General features: G+C 38.9%; 1 protein-coding gene across 7 annotated transcripts in view; it reads left to right on the top strand.

Annotated features, from left to right (window-relative positions):
- EHBP1 (EH domain binding protein 1) overlaps positions 1-21,198 on the top strand; it is a 227,345-nt gene that overhangs the window by 170,931 nt on the left and 35,216 nt on the right. For 2 of the 7 annotated variants that reach the window (XM_074817312.1, XM_074817310.1), the window contains 6 exons: positions 2,957-3,104; positions 10,163-10,279; positions 13,463-13,587; positions 16,242-16,380; positions 16,531-16,637; positions 19,308-19,431. In XM_074817312.1, coding sequence (XP_074673413.1) covers positions 2,957-3,104; positions 10,163-10,279; positions 13,463-13,587; positions 16,242-16,380; positions 16,531-16,637; positions 19,308-19,431 — 760 coding nt within the window. Of the gene's footprint in view, positions 1-2,956; positions 3,105-10,162; positions 10,280-13,462; positions 13,588-16,238; positions 16,381-16,530; positions 16,638-19,307; positions 19,432-21,198 lie in introns of all 7 variants that reach the window. The other 5 variants (XM_074817311.1, XM_074817309.1, XM_074817315.1 and 2 more) reach the window with 3 other exon arrangements.

The raw sequence follows: 21,198 nt of genomic DNA, 5'->3' as shown, positions 1-21,198 counted from the left end.
TGGATAAAGTTGAGGATTGGAGAAGCTTGATTTTCTTGTTCCAGTGAAATGAAACTCCCGTCCTTTTTTTTCTTCCCCTTCCCCTTAAAAGCCGGAGTCTGCTAGGGGGTTGTAGCTGTGTCAAAGCCGTTGGGATGCCACTGCTGATCACTTTAATTACTAGGACTAAGGAGGATAAAATTAAAAGTAGCACCATTGAAGCAGTGGAAGAAAGCTTGCCGAGATGTCGGTGAACTGTGAAATATAAAAATTGCATACCAATACATTTTTATAGGAGGGAAACAAGGAATTACATTACTTATTCTTGAAGAGTTTGTCCTTAAATGGTGAAGTTTTCCTCCCTGTGCATCCGCGTGGCAGATCTTTAGACCATTACAAAGTAGTTGGGGGAAAATAACAGAGCAAACTTTAATGTCTCTTTGGCATGTCACGTTCATGTCAGAAGGTGAAAGATTTTACTGAGTTTTCTCTTAAACTGTACAGGAAAAAAATTGCTGTGTGTGTGTTTGCATGGTCCTTTCTTGGGGCAGAGCTTCTCTTTGTGTCTCCTTTTTTAAAAAAATATCTATGTTCATGGCTCCATACCTCTCCCGAGTGCTTTCCTTTCCAAAATCTAGGGGATTGATTTGCTGTTTAATAATTGTTCTGTACCTCAAAACTGAATCTACCTACTTCTTCTGCTCTCAGTTGCATTCCTCCTTCCACCAGTGTTTCCTCTGCCAAGCTCAGTAACCGAGGGCTCAAATACCTGAATTGAATTTAAGCAAGAACTAGGCTGGTTTTTCTCTTATCCGCTGGTGATGATTGGCTTAATCAGCACAAACACAAGCCACAATAATCTGTGTTTGCTTGGAGATCCCCGGGATGTTAATGACTATGCTAATAATTCAGAATACAAGTTCTCTTTCAGGAGGAGGGGAGAAAAGGAGAGGGGGGAATCAGCCTGCTTAGTTTAGGGCACATTTGTCACAAACACGTAACTGGCCTTATTGTAGGCTACATAGGGTATAGTAGATTAAATTGTTTGACGTTAAACCACATGGGAATTGTAATATAAATTTTGCACATTCCTTCATAAAGTCATTTAAATGAAACCCACAAGTTCCTATATCCCAGGAAATACAAATAGTAGAGATTTAAACAGTTTTATTTCATGTTAAATTCAATGTAATTTATGTTACAGAATACTGCGGGTCAAAGTAAAATCGGTTGCTGTATCAGTTGGCTGGCTATAAATTAAATTAAATTGATCTATTATAGTGCATAGGAGCAGGGGGGAAGCTTTCCAGTTGTCTTTCTAATGTGTACTTTACCAAATAAGTTTTTGATAGAACTGTTGCTCTGTGCCTCCTGGGAAGTTAAAGGCTGAGAAAGCAAACAAAGCCAATGTGCCATCCCTCTGCCTTGCAGGGCCCAGGCAGAATTGTCTTTCCAAGGGAAGGACATTAGGAGAAAAGTAAATCAAGGCAATCTGATAGGGAATCAGGGTTCTGTCACTCAGAGACAAGATATTGTGCTGTGTCCATATACTTTGTTTACTGTAGGGTTTTATGAGTTGTAACCTGCCCATGCAAGCTGTTAATGAGGCTAAATCTTGCTGCTTGAGGATTGAATTACAGCACACCTCTGGGCTAATGGTTATAAACAGAAAGTCCCATTAGGGCTGCATTCTGATTCAGTCATTTGCATTTTTTCTATTGTGCCGAGAACAATGCTGAGTAAATAGCTACAAACAACAATTTACATGGAAATGGGTGAAATGTACCTAATTAGTATTTTGCACTTGTTTTATTAATGATTGCTTAAACTAAGTAGCACTTAGCAGCAGCTCTCACCAACACCTTCAGGTGTGGGATGCTCAGTTTCTGGGTTGGTGGGAAGACTGCCAGGACAGCTCTCCAAAATTAGGCAGTTTGTTGTATTCCACTTAGTTTAGGTCAACTGCCTATACCTGGCTTTTATCCTGGTCATTACGTCAATAATATGAACTTATCAGCAGATTTGACTTAAAGCCAAGTGTTGACTTTGTTGCGCTTATGACCATTTTTAATATCGAGGGGAGGGGGAAAAACAGTCCCAACTTTGAAAAAAATCATATTTTTAAGGTGAAAACTGGAAGATTCTCATATGGTTTAATGGATTCTTATAGAAATGTTTAAACGAATCTTAATATTTTTTTAGTATAGTGGGTTTAGTCTTTTCCAAAATTTCATGCTGTAGAACTTTGCTCATTTATGTAACTGAAAGATTATCACGCTTCTCAGATAGTTACGAGCTTTTAGTGGGACAGCACTATCTGGGATGGTTCCAATATGAGCTCTTTAATTACTGACCAAAGCCTCACTAGTAGGATGTTTTAAAGCTATGCAGAGTCTTTTCTGCTCCAGCATCTCTTGTTCGTTCGCTAATTTTCATTAGTTTTTTGGGTTTTCTTTAAAAAAAGATATATCTATTGAATTTGAAGGATTAGTTTCCTTTCCATGTCTCAGATTCAATGTCACTTTACACTTTGAAATGAGCTTGGTGATTGGAGTAACCAAGAGCAACATCTGGCTTCTCATTTCAGTTCCATGAGAGAATATTGCTCAAGTAATTCAATTTAGTAAAACCATTTTTATAGCCACAGTAAAACTTTTTTGTAGTTATTACTTTGAGACAAAAGTCTCAGAAAATTTTCATCATGGTATTTTTATAGAACATAATTTATAAATGCTTTAAATTGCAAATAATTAGGTTTATAATGCATTAATAATTTGGGGAATGCTTTAAAAAAAAAAAATCTGTTTCATGGATGTCTTTAAAAATTGTGGTGTGACACCCAACTGATATCGAGCATCCTATTTATAATGTGGGCCAAGCACCATGCTGTAAACCAGTTACTATCATGATGATCAGATTGAGAATGAAATTGCATTTCTGTCAATTACTGAGTTGGCAACTGTTCAATATATCTTAGCAGCAAGATGAAGAGCGGCGTCGGCAGCTGAGAGAGAGAGCTCGTCAGCTAATAGCAGAAGCTCGATCTGGAGTGAAGATGTCAGAACTTCCTAGCTACAGTGAAATGGCTGCAGAAAAGTTGAAAGAAAGGTCAAAGGCATCTGGAGGTGAGCTGAGGAACCTTGTATCTTATTCCTATGGCAACCTAGAAACCAGAGACCCTTTTGGGTATCATTTTTATTCACACTTCAAACATTGCTGTTCATCAGGTGCGCACATCAAAAGACGTGGCCGTAGATATGTTTCCTAAATCTGCGTTGTGTCACTTAATTTCCAACAATTAAAAGAACAGCATATATGTGATTGAAAGAAAAAGATGTTTTGTGAACAAGTAGCTCATATTGACCCGTTATTTACAGATTTGTCATTACCCGCAGTTTGTAGAGTTTTATGATTGTTGGTTAAAATCTCTTCATTATATATTTTCATATAGAAGTGTGGACATAATTTGGGGGGAAGACAACATTAAAAATACTTAAAACTTATTTTGTATTAAATGTGTTCAAAAGACTGCCTGGGAAGAGAAGTTTAAAGGCGGCCCATGGGAGGTGGGGGCAACAACCTTTTGATTTTAAATGGCAGTCTTTTGACATACCACTTGCCTTTACAGGTTTTGAGTTGTAATATTGCTATAATGTTATTAAACTGACTTTGAAATGTCATTAAAATTCATATACCTGCCACTGCTACGAGCAGGAGTAATGTAGTGTCACTCAAACTCAAATGGGTGCTGAGCACATGTTTCAGTACAGGCTTCTTGCTCTTTTAGTGTCTTCTACATATTCTAAGGGGAAATTGTGTTTCTCACACTAACATGTAATTGTAAGCCAAAGTGTCAGGAAAATCCAGCTTTACATTTACAATGCATGTAGATTCAACAACAGTATTTTTTTTTTCCTCTACTGAATGTATTTTATATGCATATATATTTAAATGTAGTCTTACTGCACCCTGAATCCTGCAATTCTGTTCCATTTAACACCAAAGAGAAAAGCAGTTAGCTGTTCGTCTCCCTTTGGGTCTGGTCTTTAGTTTTTCCCTCTTTGCCCACTAAACCAAGCTTGCCAATATAACTTTCTTTCACGATAAACAGGGAAATTACATCCTTGATGGGGAGGGAGTAAGACAAGCTGAGCAAAATGGCACAGTACTTGTATATTAGGTAGACTATGGTGTTCTTCATCCCTCTTCACAATTTATGACTCCCCATCCTACATCATTTAATTATTTCCTCCTCACTGTTTTATCGTGCCTGTACATAGCTGTTCCTGCCATCTCTCCCCTCCAAGTAAGTACACTTCCCTGGTGTATCCTGAGGGCTCAGCTGGATAGTAGTTACCCTGTTTTGTCACAGTGACTCACTTGTAGTGTTGCTAAATATCCCAGTATGCTCCTTTCTGGGATGTGGCCTTCCCTGTTCATATTTTCTTTTGAATTTTGCCATTGCTCTTCCTGCCCTTCATCTGGTTTATAAACAGTCTCGGAGATATCTCTGCACTGTGAATATATGTTTAAAAAAAAAGTATTTATATATATAGATTGCATATGCACTCAGAGAGTTTCAGTGTTATTAAAGGAGGAGACAGCACCAGTACTGATGACAACTTGCTTATAAAGTTATCAGCATTATATGTGTTGGGTTTTATCCAGTATAACAATTTCACTGCTTTCTACTTTTGCATGTGCTTTGAGTTCTCTCCATGATTTATATTTCCTACCTTGATTTTTCTTTGTTCATACAGTAGTTCGGCCAAGCTATTTGAACTTCTCTTGGGCTTCCAGTGTTTATTCCCTTTGCTCTTTTCATGTCAATGTGCATTTTATAGCCTTCTACTTATTCATTCTCAAAAAGTTTTCCTTATGGCATACCTTCCACATACTTCTACCACACTGCTGGTAATGTCAGGTGCCACACTAGATCTCCACTCAAGAAATTAATTCTTCTAAATGGAGTAGTTCTGTGAAATGGCACCAACACTTTATAAACTAAAGAAATTATAATTATTTCTGGGTTTAGTCTTTTTCATTTTTTGATTTCCACCAGAATTTAGGATTTAATAGACAGTCTCCTTATTACGTCTGGATTCTGAATATTGCCCCTGACTGCATTTGCATGTAGTAGGTTTTTTTTCCTGTGTATAGTTCTGTATTCCCTATACAATACCCGAGACAAGCTTATAGTAATATCTTATGTCTTCCAAGCTCTCTTGTCCATTATGCTTCATTAATTTCTTCTGCACTGATTGCTACATTTTAATTTACAGAAAGGGAATGTACCAAATCATCATCTTCTCTCTCAATTCAGCTGTTCCAGAAAAAAGTGACATTTCAGCTTTGGGATTTTGGAGTTTTTAAAGACAAACTTCTTGCTCACTATTGTAGGTGAAAATGTGATTTCTTTCGGTGTTTCTGTATGCTCATGAAGAGTTTCATGCTTTGGCACTGGTGCTGCATTCTCTGTTGAAAGGCTTTATTTAATCGTGGTCTGAAAAACTCAAACGCCTATGGCAAGTTGAAACTTTCCTGGATAAGCAGCATCCTTTGCTACGAAATTCAGTCTTTTTCATAGGTTATTTGGCATGTGAGACAGAAAATACTCCTTGCTGCCAACTGCCAGAGGGTTTGGGATGGCAGCTTCAAATTTATTAGATGTCCTACTAGCTTCAGGCTGATAAGCAGATGCCTTGAGATGGGTCCGGGGACAGTATCGAGATAGGAATCCAAATATCCTTCCTTTTACCAGCAGCAATGGGACAAAGGAATTGACATCTTATCTAGGTATTGTCCCCATGCAGTGGGACACCTACCTACTCTTTTGGGATTTGGGTAGTGTGTTTTCTTTACTCTCTGGCACATCTCCATCTTTTATTTGAGATGACGTCTTTGTGAGGATGTGGCTCAGATCTGGAGGTGGTGTGTAGGCAGCAGAGGGAGGGAACAATGGAGAGGATGGGGTTTAGACAAGCATAGTGTGAAGAGGCTTTGGTGAAAAAAGTGCCAAAAATAGGCAAAACTGGGAGGGGAGAAGAGTATGAACACAAGAATGGCACAGAAGAGATATTAGAGGAGCAGGGAGGGGAAAACACAGGAGAAGCAGCATCTAAATGTACTGTAAGACAAAACAAGTTTTCAAAAATTTTGGAATGAATAACAAAAGCTGGAAGGGTGTACCACAGTTAAAAACCTTGCTGAAGAGAGCCAGCTGGCATTGCATCGCACTTGTATGCTTAAAGTTTTCAGGGTACATTACAGATTTTACTTCTGAGGCAATGATTTGGAGGGAGGGTACATGGTAGCTCAGGCTTACTCATCATACTTAGTCTCCAACTCACAAAACGGTGTTAAGTCCTCGATTTAATATTTTTAACAGGCAGTATTTGTATCTGTTGGCAGTTACTGCTGTACTTTCTTGTCCTGACATCTGATTTCTTGTACACTGAACCAGTATTTCGACTCTGCATTTCTTTCACTCCCCACCTTTGCTTCCTTTATTGCTGTTCAGATGCTCCTGTCACATCCTGTAGCCTTAAAGTGAACTCTGTACCTGAAAGTAAATAAACTAAATATCTGAATATCCTCAAGCTTGAAGGATTTCCCAGAGACAATCCTGGAGGCATCTTCCCTAAAGAGCAAGTACTGTTCATGCAACTCCAATGGCAGCTTACATATGCTTCTCCCACTAATGTGACCCAACCCCCATCAATGCTTTTTCCTCTCTATGAAAATTGTTTCTTTTTAATTTTGTCTAGAAATTGATGAAGTCTGCTGCAACTCCTTCACATGTGGACAAGTTTAAACCAAGTCAAAAGAATATCAATTTAACCTCAAATTAAGCCTGAGCTTAATCTGAATAGTAATACATATGACCTATACAATGCCTCTGGATCTTTCTTCCACCAATATTCTGGCATTTCCACTTGGTTCTAAATTATTCTGATTTTCCTGTCTTCGTTCCAGACTGCAGTCCAGGCTGCGTAGGTAATGGTCAGTGCTATTTAGTTGTTGACTTAATCCCTTCTATTTAAGTCTGTTCATTTCTTCACAACATAGTAAAGCTTTGCTGTCTTTCTAGGATCCATATACTTTTCAAGGAAGCAGTTCTTTAGTACTCTTCTAAATATGTGCCCTGGTTCTAGACCAAGTGCTTTACGTTTTTCACACTAGTAATTTGTTCTTTTCCTAAAAGATATCTGTTATCTCTTCGTCATGTTGTTCTTTTTATCATTTATAATTGCAAAATCTTGTTGTAACATGCTCCCTAAACACACTTCCCTTTTTAGTACACTGCAAGAACATTGGACTGGAAAGCAAAACCAAACCAAAAAATAGAGTAGTTTAAAACAAGGAATCTGAAGATTTTTAAAGATACTTGAAAATTTGTGAAATTACTTTAAATGAATGCTTCTAATTGATTTTTTTTTTTTAATAAAGTGTAAATGTCCTGATAATCATATTCAGTGAAAGCCTGCCAACTTTAAATTAAGTCTAGGTCAGGTCATTATTTGACACTAGGAACTGGTGTCTTCGACATTCCCATCTCTTTGGTTACCTGAAATGGTGTGTCAAAGACAGTGCCTCTGATCTCATCTCGCTATATTAAATTAAAGAAAATCAAATGATCTAAGCATTCTCTTAGAATCCAGCAGTCTTAAACCCTGTCATCTTGTTTAGATTGTTTTGACACATCCAGCATCCTGCTGGATGGCTGGTAGTTGTGAGCTGACCTTGCGAGCTGACTTCGTTGGGTGCTTTGGAAAGTCATTGCCTGCCTCTAGGCTTGAGGTGGATTTGATTTCCCTCTGCCACAGCAGTGTCCCTCTTTCTCTTCCACCTCTTCCAAATGTCCATGGCCCCTTGCCACTGTTAGCCCGGCCACAGTTTTAGTGTGCCACTGTGAGAGCTCCAGGATGTGTTTGAGAGTGCCATGGCCTGAGTACCACTGAATTTCTCTGACACCATCATGAAGGATTTAAAATCATGTGAGAAGTGTCAGCTCCTCATTGGAAAAAGTAGAGATGCTTTGAATAAAATTCAAAAGTTCAGAATTGTTGCTGTTGCTGCTTTACTGCTCTGTTTTCTCCTCAGTCTGCTTTTTACCCCATCCCTTTCTCCACTTCATGATGGATCACACTGTGCCCTTTTACTTCATTTACTTACCTCTGTGCTACCTGAAACAACTTAAGAGTCCCAGCCACAAAACCATCTGTGTGAATTTAAGTGGGAACAGAAAGGATGTCGCAGAGAGTCCTGAGTGTTTCTGCCCACCCAGTTGTACACCTGAAGCACCATCTGTCAGGTCCCAGGTCTGGTCACAGATCCTGGTTTGGCTGCAGAGAGATGTTGTTCTCCATCCATCTGGCTCAAGCTGGGGCAGTTTGGAAGAAAGCTGACTCTTCCAGGGACCATTGAGAATTAGTGGAGAGGAGCCCAGAGAAGTCACGGTGGTCAGCTGAAACGGAGGGGTCCTACTTCACAGACTGCTGCTCTATCATACGCGCAACAGATGTTGATTAAAACACTGAAATGGAAACTTCTTTGCTCCTGTCTGTCATAGCAAGAGCCTCACCCTGAATCAGCAGAGGTCTGTGAAAGACATTGATTAGTTGCAGAGGAACTGAGGGGAGCAGCTGCTTAGAGAAAAGTAGCAGACATACAAAAAAGTCAACAGGCTCCTAAAATGGGAATTATAGGGACTGTGGAGATAAAGAGGTAAACAACTGTATGACCTTCGTGTCAGCAGTGTGAGCCTGACGTGCAAACTTCAGGTCTGGGGGTGAGGTTTAGTATATTTCAAAGAGAGATGATGAGTGATCAGCACCAATCCTGGTCTCAACTTCCCCAAACTTCTGGTATTTGGATTTATGGCATCTCAATACTACGTTTAGGATCCTTTTTGTTTATATGGCGTTTGAATGTACCAATGTCCTGTAATTATAGTTAGTACCTTTTCCTGTTGTGAAGTGTTTTAAAGTTCCTTTAGTTACTATATGTGTCTTCTTTCTCTAGACACGCTCCAGCCTTCTCTTTTTTGTCATTTTTACATGCATGCATACATACATATAATAAAAATACGTTCGTATAAGTCTGAACAAGTGTAGATAGCATTTGATATGAGACTTACAAGTGAGTAACTACAATGCAACTACATGCTTTGAAAGTACTAATCTAGCTTTTATGGACTTTATTTTCATTATATATTTGTATTGAAAATGTGAGTCAGGATTTCTTCTGGGATCTGCTTCACAATTCAGCACTTGCTATTTGATCTTCCTCAGGTTACTTACTCTTTCTGTGCCATAATTTACCTACATCATCATCATAATTGTAATTATAATAATTGCCTACTTCATAAAACATTATGGGGCTCATTTACAAGTGATATTCATAAGCTGCTCTGAGAAACTTGGTAGAAAGAGCCCATAAAAAATATGAAGTATAATTACAATTATTATTTTATTTAAAATGTATGTAGCTTACAAACAATGCTGATTCAAAGTGGTGCAGTCAGGCAGCAATCTGTGAGTCTGCTCTTGCTACACCTGAGGTCAGTGCTTGCTAATTGTGATGTTCCAAGTGGTAGTTTTCCTCCTCGTATCAGAAATGGTGGGAGACGCTAACACCTAAGCAAGGTTCAGTGATCACTGGTCTGTGATATATTGCGCAAAGTAAGGAGCAGCAAATCTCACCAAGCTGGGAACTCGGTACTCAGAGCTGCTGCCTCTCTCAGGAGACCACAGCTCCCAGGTCCTTCTGCTGGCCAGACCCATCCAAACCTGCTGTATACTGGCTTCAGCACCCATTCTGTGTTACAGAGAACTGGGAGCCCAGGGGAAATTATTTTGACTCAAGTTATAAGGAGAAGCACGTGCGCTTTTCAGGGTGAGCCAGAGATTCAGCACAGAGAACAGCCACTGCTGAGGCCAGACTCTACCTTTATTGTAGCAGGAGTTTCCAGCAGAGCCCCCTGTGTGTATATTGAATTGCATCAGTTTAAAGATAAATCCGTGAGTGGACAGAGTGAAATCTCCTTCCAGACTTATTTAATGATTTGCATTTTTATCGTAACTCAGCTTGTTCTCTAAAGCATTCTTTTTTTTTTTTTTTTTAAGTGATGTGGTGCATGTACATAAGAAAATACTAACCTTAATGATGTATGTTCCTACAGATGAGGATGAGGATGATGATAATATTGAGATAGATACTAACGAGGAGGTTCCTGAATGCTCTGTTACTGGAGGTGGAGATGAGCTTACTAACCTAGAAAATGACCTTGATTCAATGGGTAATTTAAATAATGGCTATTTTGTGTATTTTGCATGACTAACACTCCATCATCATATGAGTACTGATGTGCTGCTTCTCTCTGTCATAGCTTTATTCCTTTGTGCCTGTCAGGTCTTTTGAACCCTAATGCTTATTCTCTTCGAATATTTTGCATTCATGTTTAGTTAAAATTTAAAATCAGCAACGAAATTATTTCCAACAATGGCAGATTTAAATGTCTCTTCCTTTTGATGGGGAAGGGGACCCAAGGCCAGATTTGTAAAGCACCTGAAATCACCCTGCCTGGATTGTCCCAGCAAAGCAAGGTAGGCAGGCCAGAGGAGCAGGCAGTCATGTTGGTGAGTAGAGCTGCCACGCTCTGCACTGACATCCTGGCCCATCTGCTCAGTGAAGAGGAGCGAACGTGTCTCTCTGTGTCCGTGGGGACTTGGTATTCCCTCCTTCCCGAAGACCAGCTCTTGCGTTTATACCTTGTTGCTCCAGCGGGTGCATGGAGGTATAAATTGGAATTGAATTAGTCCTATTTATTTTACAGTGTTCAAATAATAGTTTTTTTTAATAACACATTTTAAAGCATTCATGTTCTTGTAGAAATGCTTGTATAATCATATCGCATGCTGGTCAAGTAATAAGTCATCATAGTGGTATTTCCCCTTTCAAAAATAATCAAGCAAGACTGGAGTTCAGGTGATAAATATGATGATAAATATGTCAGGATCTTACAAGGGAGATGCTTATTTTAAAAGGAGCTAGATCTTCAAAGATGCAAAGGTAATTGCCCATCAGTAAGGGGCTCCTCTGCTTGCAGAGAGTTGCTGAAGGAGTTTGTTCTCTGTACAAGTCTGCCTGTTACCAGCAGCCTGCGGGAGAGCTGAGGGCCTCTTTGTAGTGTGGTTGTGCTTCTCTGCTGGGGCGTTTCTGCTCACTACAAGTTAGCTCAAGCCCGGAGAAGTGTGGCAAGCACAGGACAGTATCGGGATAAAGGCGGTACAAGAAAAAACTTCTTACAGCATCCTCTGGCTTGGTTCTGCCTATGCTAGCTGGACCCAAGTGTGTAGCCCATAATATATTAAATCAAAATACTTCATTTGGTGTTTGCTCTTTGTAAATTAAACTGACACTGATGTGTATAGAGCACTTCCTTTCTCATCTTTCTTGAATGAAAGACTTGAATCATGTCTGTTTTTTTTTATTTGAGGATTTCCAAACACATAAGAAAATATATTTAGTGTTTCCAGCATTTGAATTAAGCTGATTTAGAGCAGAATCCTGTCAAATAATTTTCCGATAAATACTGGTTCATTTTAGGAGAACTAGAAAATCAGTAAATGAATATTCTTGTCACATAGCCCCAGTGACTTACCAACACTTATGTCTGTGGGCCTCTTTTCTTGAGAGAGACCTTCTCAGGGATACAAACCTACCACCCAACGCTTCATCTCCACCATGGGAAGACATTCTGGACAAAACCTGGGACGTTATTTTGCAGTTCAGTCTTCACAGTAGCCAGTGGTCAAGCGAGTAAGGAAGAGGATGGGCAATAATACAGAAAGCAGTCTAATGCTGTGATAGAAATCAGTGTACACAGATTTTGGTGAGATTCTGCCAATTCATACCAAGTTCTAACAAAGGCTGAATCTCCTGGGAGCACCTAAACGTAAAACTGTAAGGGACATTTTACATTTGGGATCATTAGGATCATCTTAATTTGTCCCCTTCTGAATCTTAGTCCCTCCCATCTCTCTCAAGAAGAGAAAACTTTTCTTTTTATTTTTAATGCCAGTTGTTGGTTTTAAACGTTGCATCTGTCTGTATTTGTCAGTACTGCTACCTTACGCTGCTGCAAATGTACCTGATAAAATGTGAACCTCTTATGTCATAGTTATTACATGATGTTTATGTATAAACCCACGAGAATGTGCATGTACTTACATGTGAGCCTCAATTAAGGGCACCCTGACTGGGTGTGCCGGAGGAAAGGGAAACTATCCTTCGTTGCAACCCAACCCAGCCCTTTGCTGCTTGAGGCAGGCATCGTTTGATTGCCAGCATGCCAAAAATATTTTGGCCAACATGAATCGGAGCGCTCCAAACCTTGGAAGGAGCTGTGTGGCAAAACAGTCATGGCTCCACTTCGCACACCAGCTAGAACTTACAAGCCTGTAGTGAGTAACTCAGGCTGTGCTTACAGAAAATATAGCAACTGCTATTTTCTCTGCTTTTGACCCAAGGCTCAGATGTACGTGCATAATATACGCAGGTGATACTGCATTCGCTCCAATTCAGGAGCCACTTCTCGCATGGTGCTGCATGTAGAATATGTGTCTGAGGGCTTCTGCACCAGCGTTATTCTGCTTTCCTACCCAGGGTTAGCTCCACAGATCTGCGCTGCGGTTTGTTATTAACACCTTTCTCCTTATTATGTGTGTATGTGTAGGTAACTGTGTGTGTAGGTGTGTTACAAATTCATATAGTCGATGGTCACATACAGGATGAGCATTACTGGGAGGTAAAATTCTCAACTATTATTTCTTTGGGCTCTGATCCAAGTTGCTAAAACTGATGAAAAAAAAAATGGGGGCTTTGTCAGTCTTTGAATCTGTCCCTTCGATGCAGTTATGAAGCATTTTACAGCTCTCCCAGCTTCAATATATTCTATAAATCATAGTAAAATATTACTAGAAAGCTGTCTCTTTTGATACTGAAATTTTAACATTGAGAAGCTGTGCCAAGGAGCCTTGGGATGAATTAGTAGTTCATAAGCTTGAGGGGTTATCAGTACTTAGAATATGTGATAAATTGTTATATGTCATCTTAAAATAAATGACTCTTTAAGTGCATTTTTATACTAAAGTATAAAGTATGTACAGGTTGGGAATAACTTAAACATTGTCTACTTTCTGTGTTTTTCATCTGCTGTCTTCAAGCACATTTACTTGTTCAGCTGAGTGCTACATATATTTTTTGAGAAAACTTGGGAACTTTCTGTGTACATTACACAAGTCTATGCCGATCTGAATCACAAAAAAAAAAAAAAAATTTTCCTTCCAGTTTTTACTCTTTTAGTTTGAAATGATAGCAAAGTGAATTAAATCTACCTTTTAAATTGCTACATTGTTGTAGCAACTCTGCATTTAAATGCATCTCACTCTGTTGTATGTGGTATTTGCATATTTAACAGAACAAAACAGTAAGTTGGTGGATTTGAAGCTGAAGAAGCTCCTAGAAGCTCAGCCACAGGTGGCAAATTCACTCTCCAGTGCTGCTCAGAAAGCTGTAACTGATAGCTCAGAGCAAGACATTAAGGTAAGTTTTGATTAATGCTTTTGTCTCAGTACCTGTGTGTTCCGATTTTGGGTTTGTACTTTGTGAGGAGGAAAATGATTTATCAAATCCTTCACAGTAAGAAATGCAGAAAATCTTCATGGCAGTGCAGTTGCATAGTTTGTAATGCATTAATCAACACATTTTTCCTTTTTTTTTTTTTTTTTTTTCTTATCTTGATACTTGTCATTGGCGTAACACTAACTGATATAAGAAGCATCTCAATTCTGACAGCTCAGGTTGTCACTTAAATCAGAAATGCAGCACAGGCTCCATCCTGCTGCTGGTGCAATCAGTAGCGAGACTCTCCCTGACTTCAATGGGAGCAGGATTGGACTCTCAGTGATTTGATTCCCTCCCAAGCCTGACCCGCTGGTTTTTTCTCCATTAAAATTAAGCCATGGTGCACTTTAAAGACATATATACTTGGGTGCTTGATGAGTGCTTCTGAGAAAAATAGACACAAGTATGTGGTGTATGCAGTCATTTTGTCTGTTCTTCATGTTCACCACTTCAGCATAAAGTACACACCAATCAATTTCCCATTTCATTTTCTTAATTAGACACCTTGTGTTCTTACTGTTGTTTTTTTTTTTTTTTTTTTAAATAGTCTCTGTATGTCATTAATATCCCTATGGCTCTGGGGCACTTCCAGTTGGGTATAACTTTTCACCCACCTGCAGTCTGGGGGGAAAGCGCTGCTGACTGAAAGGATTTCCTTCCCCAGATACAGAGATGCTTTGAAGTCCCAAAACAATGACTTTCATTGCTTTTTCCCTTACACTGTCGGTTCCTATAAATTGGTGATGAAAGTGTGTGGCAGCAGCAGAGGACTTTCGGTCTCTATCTTTGAACAAAAGGAAGCCTGGATCAAGTCTGATTTTTGCGTTCAATTTAGCTTTCTGCAGTGGATTTAATGCAAAATGAAGCTGGCCCAAGAATAATACAATGGATTGAAAAGGCTAACTGAATTAGTGGGCTTAGAGGAATACATTTGTAAAGTGGCAGAAGTCCCCAGTCATAAAAAGGTTTCTTAAAATGGGATTTACTGGCTAATCACACTGATATTTTAGTATGTTGCCAGGCCTAAAAAAATTAGTCATGTTTGTTTATTTTGGTAAAGACTCTGGTTTAGGCTGTCAGATGGTTATTGTGCTAATAACAGGAAACCACCTTTTATTTAACCAGAATTATAACCGCCCGATTAGTGCAGCTGAGAAGTCATCCAGGGGCTATGAGCAATACTTTTCCAAGCTTAATGCGACAAATGACACACAGGCAACCTCTTAGGGCAATTTGGTATCACCTAACTTGACGAAAATGGTATTTCTCTTTATAAAAAGCTTCTGCGAAGGAGTTGATTTTTTTAAGGTACTCCCACAAAAGATGCAACTTAACAGTTTATCTCTGTGTGCGTCTTTCTCAGGAAGAGTTGGAAAGCGGCATTATAAGGAATATATGGTGTCCATCTGTTCTCGTGGAGCTCTTGGCATTGAGGTGGATTTGTTTTTTAATAAAATGCAGTTTACACGTTTCTAAATGAGGCATTCTGTGTTTGTGGAAAAGGATAAACTGTTACCTTCCCTTGGGGATTGTGTATCCCCGGCCTCCTTGAGGCTAGAGAATAGGCCATTGGAGAACTCCCTCATTACCGATTGTCTCAATGCAGAGGAAGGGCAAAGTCTTGGTAGCTTTTGATAACCAGTTTCAGCATTCAGCAGGCTTAGCTATTAGTCATGCATCTTAGCCTTTCCCTATTTACTTTCAAAACACTTAATAAAAATAATAAAAGATTAGGTATAAAATGAAATATTTGTTTGGTACACAGCACCTCGGTATCTGCAGTTTCCACACACTGCGGTGGTTCAGTCTTCTGGGATATTTCGTGTTGATAGAATCATTTGAATTTGTTACCAGTATTAACATAGGAAGCCCTGGAAAAGATAATTGTAGTTTCCTTAGCTGTAAAGGGCTTACTTACAAATCTGGCTTTGGAAAGTTATAGCTGATGAAATGCAGTTCAGTGGGGTAGTATTATAATCCTACCTTTTAGCCTTCATCCAGCATTAGTGGTTTATCTCAATGGGCATAAAATTAGAAACTAGTTCTTCTTGTCATACAAGTCTGTGGGACTACAGAAAATGACAGATTTCTTTACCGGGCAGGGAGACAGGCTAAAGGCAACACGCTTTTAAAACGATACAGATCGTGTTCAGGGGTAGAGACGCCGCTACTTGGCAGCAGCATGCGCAGCGCTTGGCAAATCAAAGTTGCAAAGGAGTGATTTTTCGTTTAAAATAGGCATAGCTGGCAAATGCTGGTCACAATTAATAGGTCTGGCTGTTAAGTAAGTAGAGTCTCCTGCAGGAGGGTGCCCACATAGCAAAAAGCCAGTCGTTGCCACCACACATTAAACAAAAAAAAAAAAAAAAAAAAAAAGGAAAAGTTAATCACTCTCTCCTTTTTTTTTTTTTCCGCAGCTGATACTTTCATCTTATATAAACCGCAGCCCGAGTTGTGAAATCCTCTTTACAAAAGCTGTGTCCTGTCCCCTCACCGAAACGTACCTTTCGAATTCGTGTCTTCCCGTTTGTAAACAAAAGAAACTGTTGTGTGTCTGGTTTTTTTCCTAGCAGAATGGAACAGAGGAACATCGTGCTGAGCGATTACAAAAAGCAGCAGAACGGTTTAGAAATCCCGTTGTGTTCAGCAAGGACTCTACCATCAGAAAAACTCAGCTCCAGTCTTTCAGTCAATACGTGGAGAGCAGACCAGGTAGGAGAAAATATAAAACCTGTTTTCCCATCTTATGATTTAATAATTTTTAACAATAAATATATGAAAACCCGATAATGTAAGTCCACATTTCAATACATAAATATCAAGCTTTATAATAATTTTACATGTCTTTCCCCTTTTTTCAAGAGATGAAAAGGCAGAGATCAATACAGGAAGATACAAAGAGAGGAAATGAGGAGAAGGCTGCGATAACTGAGACTCAGAGGAAGCCATCAGAAGATGAAGTGCTTAATGTATATTAATTTTTTGTCTGGTTTCATGATTGCTGATAATTCCAAACTGTATGTGGAAATAGTGCCTTTATTTGTTAAAATGAGATGTTAGGTTTTTTTAGATGTCAATCTCCAGTGCATTCAAAGCAGAGTGAGAGGGGTGCACTGTTGAATTAGTCTGCAGTGTGGTGATAATTGTCAGATAAAAAAAATGAATTTTTCAGAGTTCCACAGCCCCAGCTTCCTTGAGACATTTCCATCAGGGCACTTCCCATAAAAAGATTCCAGTATTGATCTACCGGGAGGATTTTAATTATTACAATAGCAGATACCGCAGAGCTGCAGTTAGAGGGAAGAGTCACATGAGACCTGCTAGAATTTCTCAGCCAACCCATTTTGTTGGCTTGGGTTAATGGGTGTTCAACCTTTCCATTATCCAGATCAGCCGTGAATTACTAGCTGAATGATGTTTGCATTAATATAATATATATGGTAATTTCTTCACTTAATTAACGGGGAGGTTCAGCTCAGTAGGGGTATGGGCTGATCATGTGTAAAATTGATTTGTGAGGGAAATATTTGATAGACCGCAGGGAGAAAGCTGGTTTTGATGGACAGCTGCGGGACAGAAGCAGGAAGAACAAGTTTTAACCTGAATTTTTTTTTGTCTGAAAACACAACATGGCCTTTGATGGTGGTCGTTTGTTGCTCTCCACAGTTTACCTAAACACATTTGTCATTTTTGCTGAAGCAATCTAGAGCTGACTAGCGATTTTGTACTGCTGTCATATCTATACCAAAACATCAAACTTTTTACAAGCCAGAGTTATTTTTAGCCCAGTTGTACTTTTGCAGAGCTGAAAAGGTCTGGCACAGTAAGTTCACATTATATATGCAGATGATACCCATGAACTCTTGGGATATTTCAGCCTGACACAGCATTTCTTTTCATCTTCTAATAACAATTGTTAACAATTATGCGTGCTGACATTAGGGAAGTTTTCATACTATTTTCAATTAATTATAGTTGATGAAAGGCAATATATTGCACATCACCTCAACTCCCCAGACTGTTTTTTTTTTTTCTTCAGGGACTGCTCTCAGGGAGTTTTGTTGTTTTTCTGGCTATATGACAGGTAGAAAAGGGGTTTCCATCAGAGCTGATACTGTTGGCTGTTCTGTTGGAAGAAAAGGACCAAATTAATGGGGGTGTAATGTGCTTAAATTCAGATACCCTAAATTTCAAAGTTCTGCGCTCGTTACTGGTGCTGGGAGCTCAGCCATGCCGTTAGCTTTCACTTTGAATATGTCTTTATTTGAAATAATATGCTGATGTGATTGTTATACCTGTTGCCTGAATATGAAGCTGAATTGATTATTTCAGACACATTTACGGAAGAATTGAAAACGTTTGGTGAAAGTATCTGAGACTCTTACACAGCAACAAGTTAGCCTCTAGTACTCATTTAAAAAGCCTGTATATTTTTCTGTTCCCAAAGGTCAGTGATTTTAGTTGCATCCTTTACAGAGTGCAGATAAAACATGAAATTATTTTGCCGGGGTTTTTTTCCCCAATTTAAACCATTCTCCAAGGCTTTGGGACAGGCGCAGGAGGAAGAAGTGGATGGGGTTACTTGGAAGGAGTAATATTTTTTTCCTAACTTATGCAAAAACAGGCTTCAGGACTGACATTTCAGCATTGTGTACAGCCCCTAACAACACAGTACAGCCAAAACACTGTGGGAAAGTTGTTGAGTCAGATGAGAATAACTTGGAGGTACTAAATGACTGTTCTCAGGCTCCTAGCGAGACAGTCAAACTGCTTTGGAAATATTTGAAGATTTGTGTGGTCATCTGAGGACCAATGCTGAGAAGTTATAGGGTACAAGATGCAAACTTGACTCGTTAGTGTTTCCACAGCTTTCTTGGAATAAGGTTCAATACAATTTGTCAACTTGGCATCCCAGGGCTGCCTCCTGGCTGGGTGTGAGACAGCGCAGAGGCAAGACACCTCGAGTTAGTCCCCATGCACCTGAGTGTCTGCCCAGTGCTGTTTGTCATCACTTCTCAGGATAAGAATCACGGTTGGAATAATTAGCAGTATTTCTACAGATCTCGCTGTAGCAGGGCAATTGCCTGCAGTCAGAGAAACCCAAAGAGGCATGATAGCCCAGGCTGGTGAGCCTTGGCATTACAGTTGAGCCAGAGGAGCTAAACAAGCCAGGGAACTTGTTTCAGGTTTGGTTTTAATCTCCAAAGCCCACTTTTTAATTGTCATTAGAGGCTCTCATGCTAGTTCTTCTAGCCCCTAAAGTTAGTGTTTTAAAATTGAATAAAACCTGAATGGAGTAGAAATGGCATGTTAAATAGTGCTTTATTTGGATTACGTTTCCTTTCATTATGCTTTGTTACAGCAGCTTTTATGTACTTAGAAATAAATTAGAGGAATTTCAAAAAGCCAGCCAGGTAGTAAAAACCTGCAAAATCAAATGTTCCCTAAAGAAAAACCAGGGTGTTTTAATAAACAAATAAGGACATTTGGCAAAATTGTAAAGTTTATGAAATGTGTTAGCTTTTTGGTAGTGAGCATGATATTTGGTTGTTTAGGTAAGTGCCTTACTAAGTGTTTGTGGAAAGAAAAAATGCAACTTACAAGTGATGTTTTTTATTCTTATTTGTTCTCTTTAACAGAAAGGGTTCAAAGACACCAGTCAGTATGTTGTAGGAGAATTGGCAGCACTAGAGAATGAGCAAAAGCAAATTGACACCCGTGCCGCGCTGGTGGAGAAGCGCCTTCGCTATCTCATGGACACAGGTACGGTGCCCAATTACACTGTAAACAGTTTTGGCAAATTGAGCGTTCACAAACTCTTATAGAGTTTTGGAAGTGTGAATCTTTGAAGCCTGAATGTTCAGCAAAACTGCCTTGAAAATAAAAAGGCTGCGATTTGCAGCCACCTCTCTGGGCCCTGGTGATAAGAGTGCCTTCATGGGAAGTGATAACTTGCCCTGATACCGTGTGAGCCAGCACTATTGAACAGTGTGCTCATCCATGCAGAGTTGGAATACACATCTGTGCCTCATTGATATGCCACTGCTTAAAAAAAAAAAGGAAAAAAAAAAAAAAAGAAAAAAAAAAAGTAAGATCTTCACTGTTCTACTGATTCAGTGGGAAAAAAAAGATTTGGCCAGCTAAAGCCATGTACTGCATGAAACAGAGCACAGTACATGGGGGAAGGCTCCATTGACTAGATCACTGAAATTTGAGAATACTATCTGGTTACTGATGCTCCGCAATTATTTATTTATTTATTTTCAGGAGAGTGGGTTTTAAAAGTCTGTAATACTTGGTGTTGTAGGTGCAGTCGAAAGGATTAAAGTATATGGGGGATTTTTTGTTAAAAGCCTGATGGTTTTGACTTCCACGATGAACGTTAGATGGATATTAAGTGCTGATGGTCATTAGAGATGGAGAGGTTTAGCTGCATCAGTTGGAAACAAAGGGTGCTTTGATATTTCAAAAATAAATAATATCATAGGTCCAAAAAGTGTTCTTCCTGTCCCTTGGGGAAAAGTTAGTTGTTCCAATTACTTTATGGATAAATTGTCTTTATAAGTTATATGTATATCTGATGCTATAAACTTGAAGCCTGTCTTTAACTGAAATAACAGATTTTAAAGTAGATTTGAATCCAGTGTTATGTACTTTGAAGTGAGCTTGCGACACGCCTGCAAATATTAGAGTATTTTTTTAGATGTATTTACTTTTTCATGTGCTCGGGTGGTTTGACTTTTTAAAATAGTTTTACAAAACGTGTAACTCATAAACTATTTGTGTCCTGGATGAATGCTTTTTTAGTAGGACTTTTACCTGTTATGGTCTTCTGAAGTACTTTTTCAAATGCATTACATGACCTTTAGTTATTAGTTAGAGAAAATGCGTGTATATTATCCTGCACTTTTTTGTGTACCTTGTTATATTTGTGAAACATATGTTCTGCACAAAAGAGCCAGTACAATGTTTCACAAGTCTTATACGAACTCCAGATACTGCCCCTAGATATGTGTGGAGTCATCAGCATACCACTTGGGGATTTTTAAAACTCTAATAACCATGTTGTTATTTATGTAATTTATTCCATTTTAAAAGAGATCTCTTAGATTTTTAATGTTTTTTAATTTCTTGTATTTTGAAGTGTGACAAAAGTTGCTGTATTCTTCATGTCATACACATGATGAGATGATGTTTCTTTCAAGTATCCTGCATAAAATGGGGAGTCTAGCACACAGCTAGAGTGGCTTATACAGCACAGCTGTAAGGGTTGTAACAGGAATACTAATGAATACCCATCGCTTCTTTTACTGGGGATAAGGGGAAAAGTGATGCAGCCATAAGGAAAAAGTTACTTTTATATTCTTGATCATTTCCTGAGCATTCAGGATTTAACTTCATACAAATGATTTGACAAGTCCTTGATAAAGATCCTATTTATGTTCTCAGCTTAAAAACACAATTTAGGAGAAAACATGTGAAAACTGGAGCTTCTTACCTATAGTTAACTTCATAGCCTTGAAAGCAAGG

Source organism: Strix aluco, chromosome 3, assembly GCF_031877795.1.
Source record: "Strix aluco isolate bStrAlu1 chromosome 3, bStrAlu1.hap1, whole genome shotgun sequence".
NCBI lineage: Eukaryota > Metazoa > Chordata > Aves > Strigiformes > Strigidae > Strix > Strix aluco.
The sequence above is the reverse complement of the archived record's forward strand: the minus strand, read 5'-3'. Positions and strand labels throughout refer to the sequence as shown.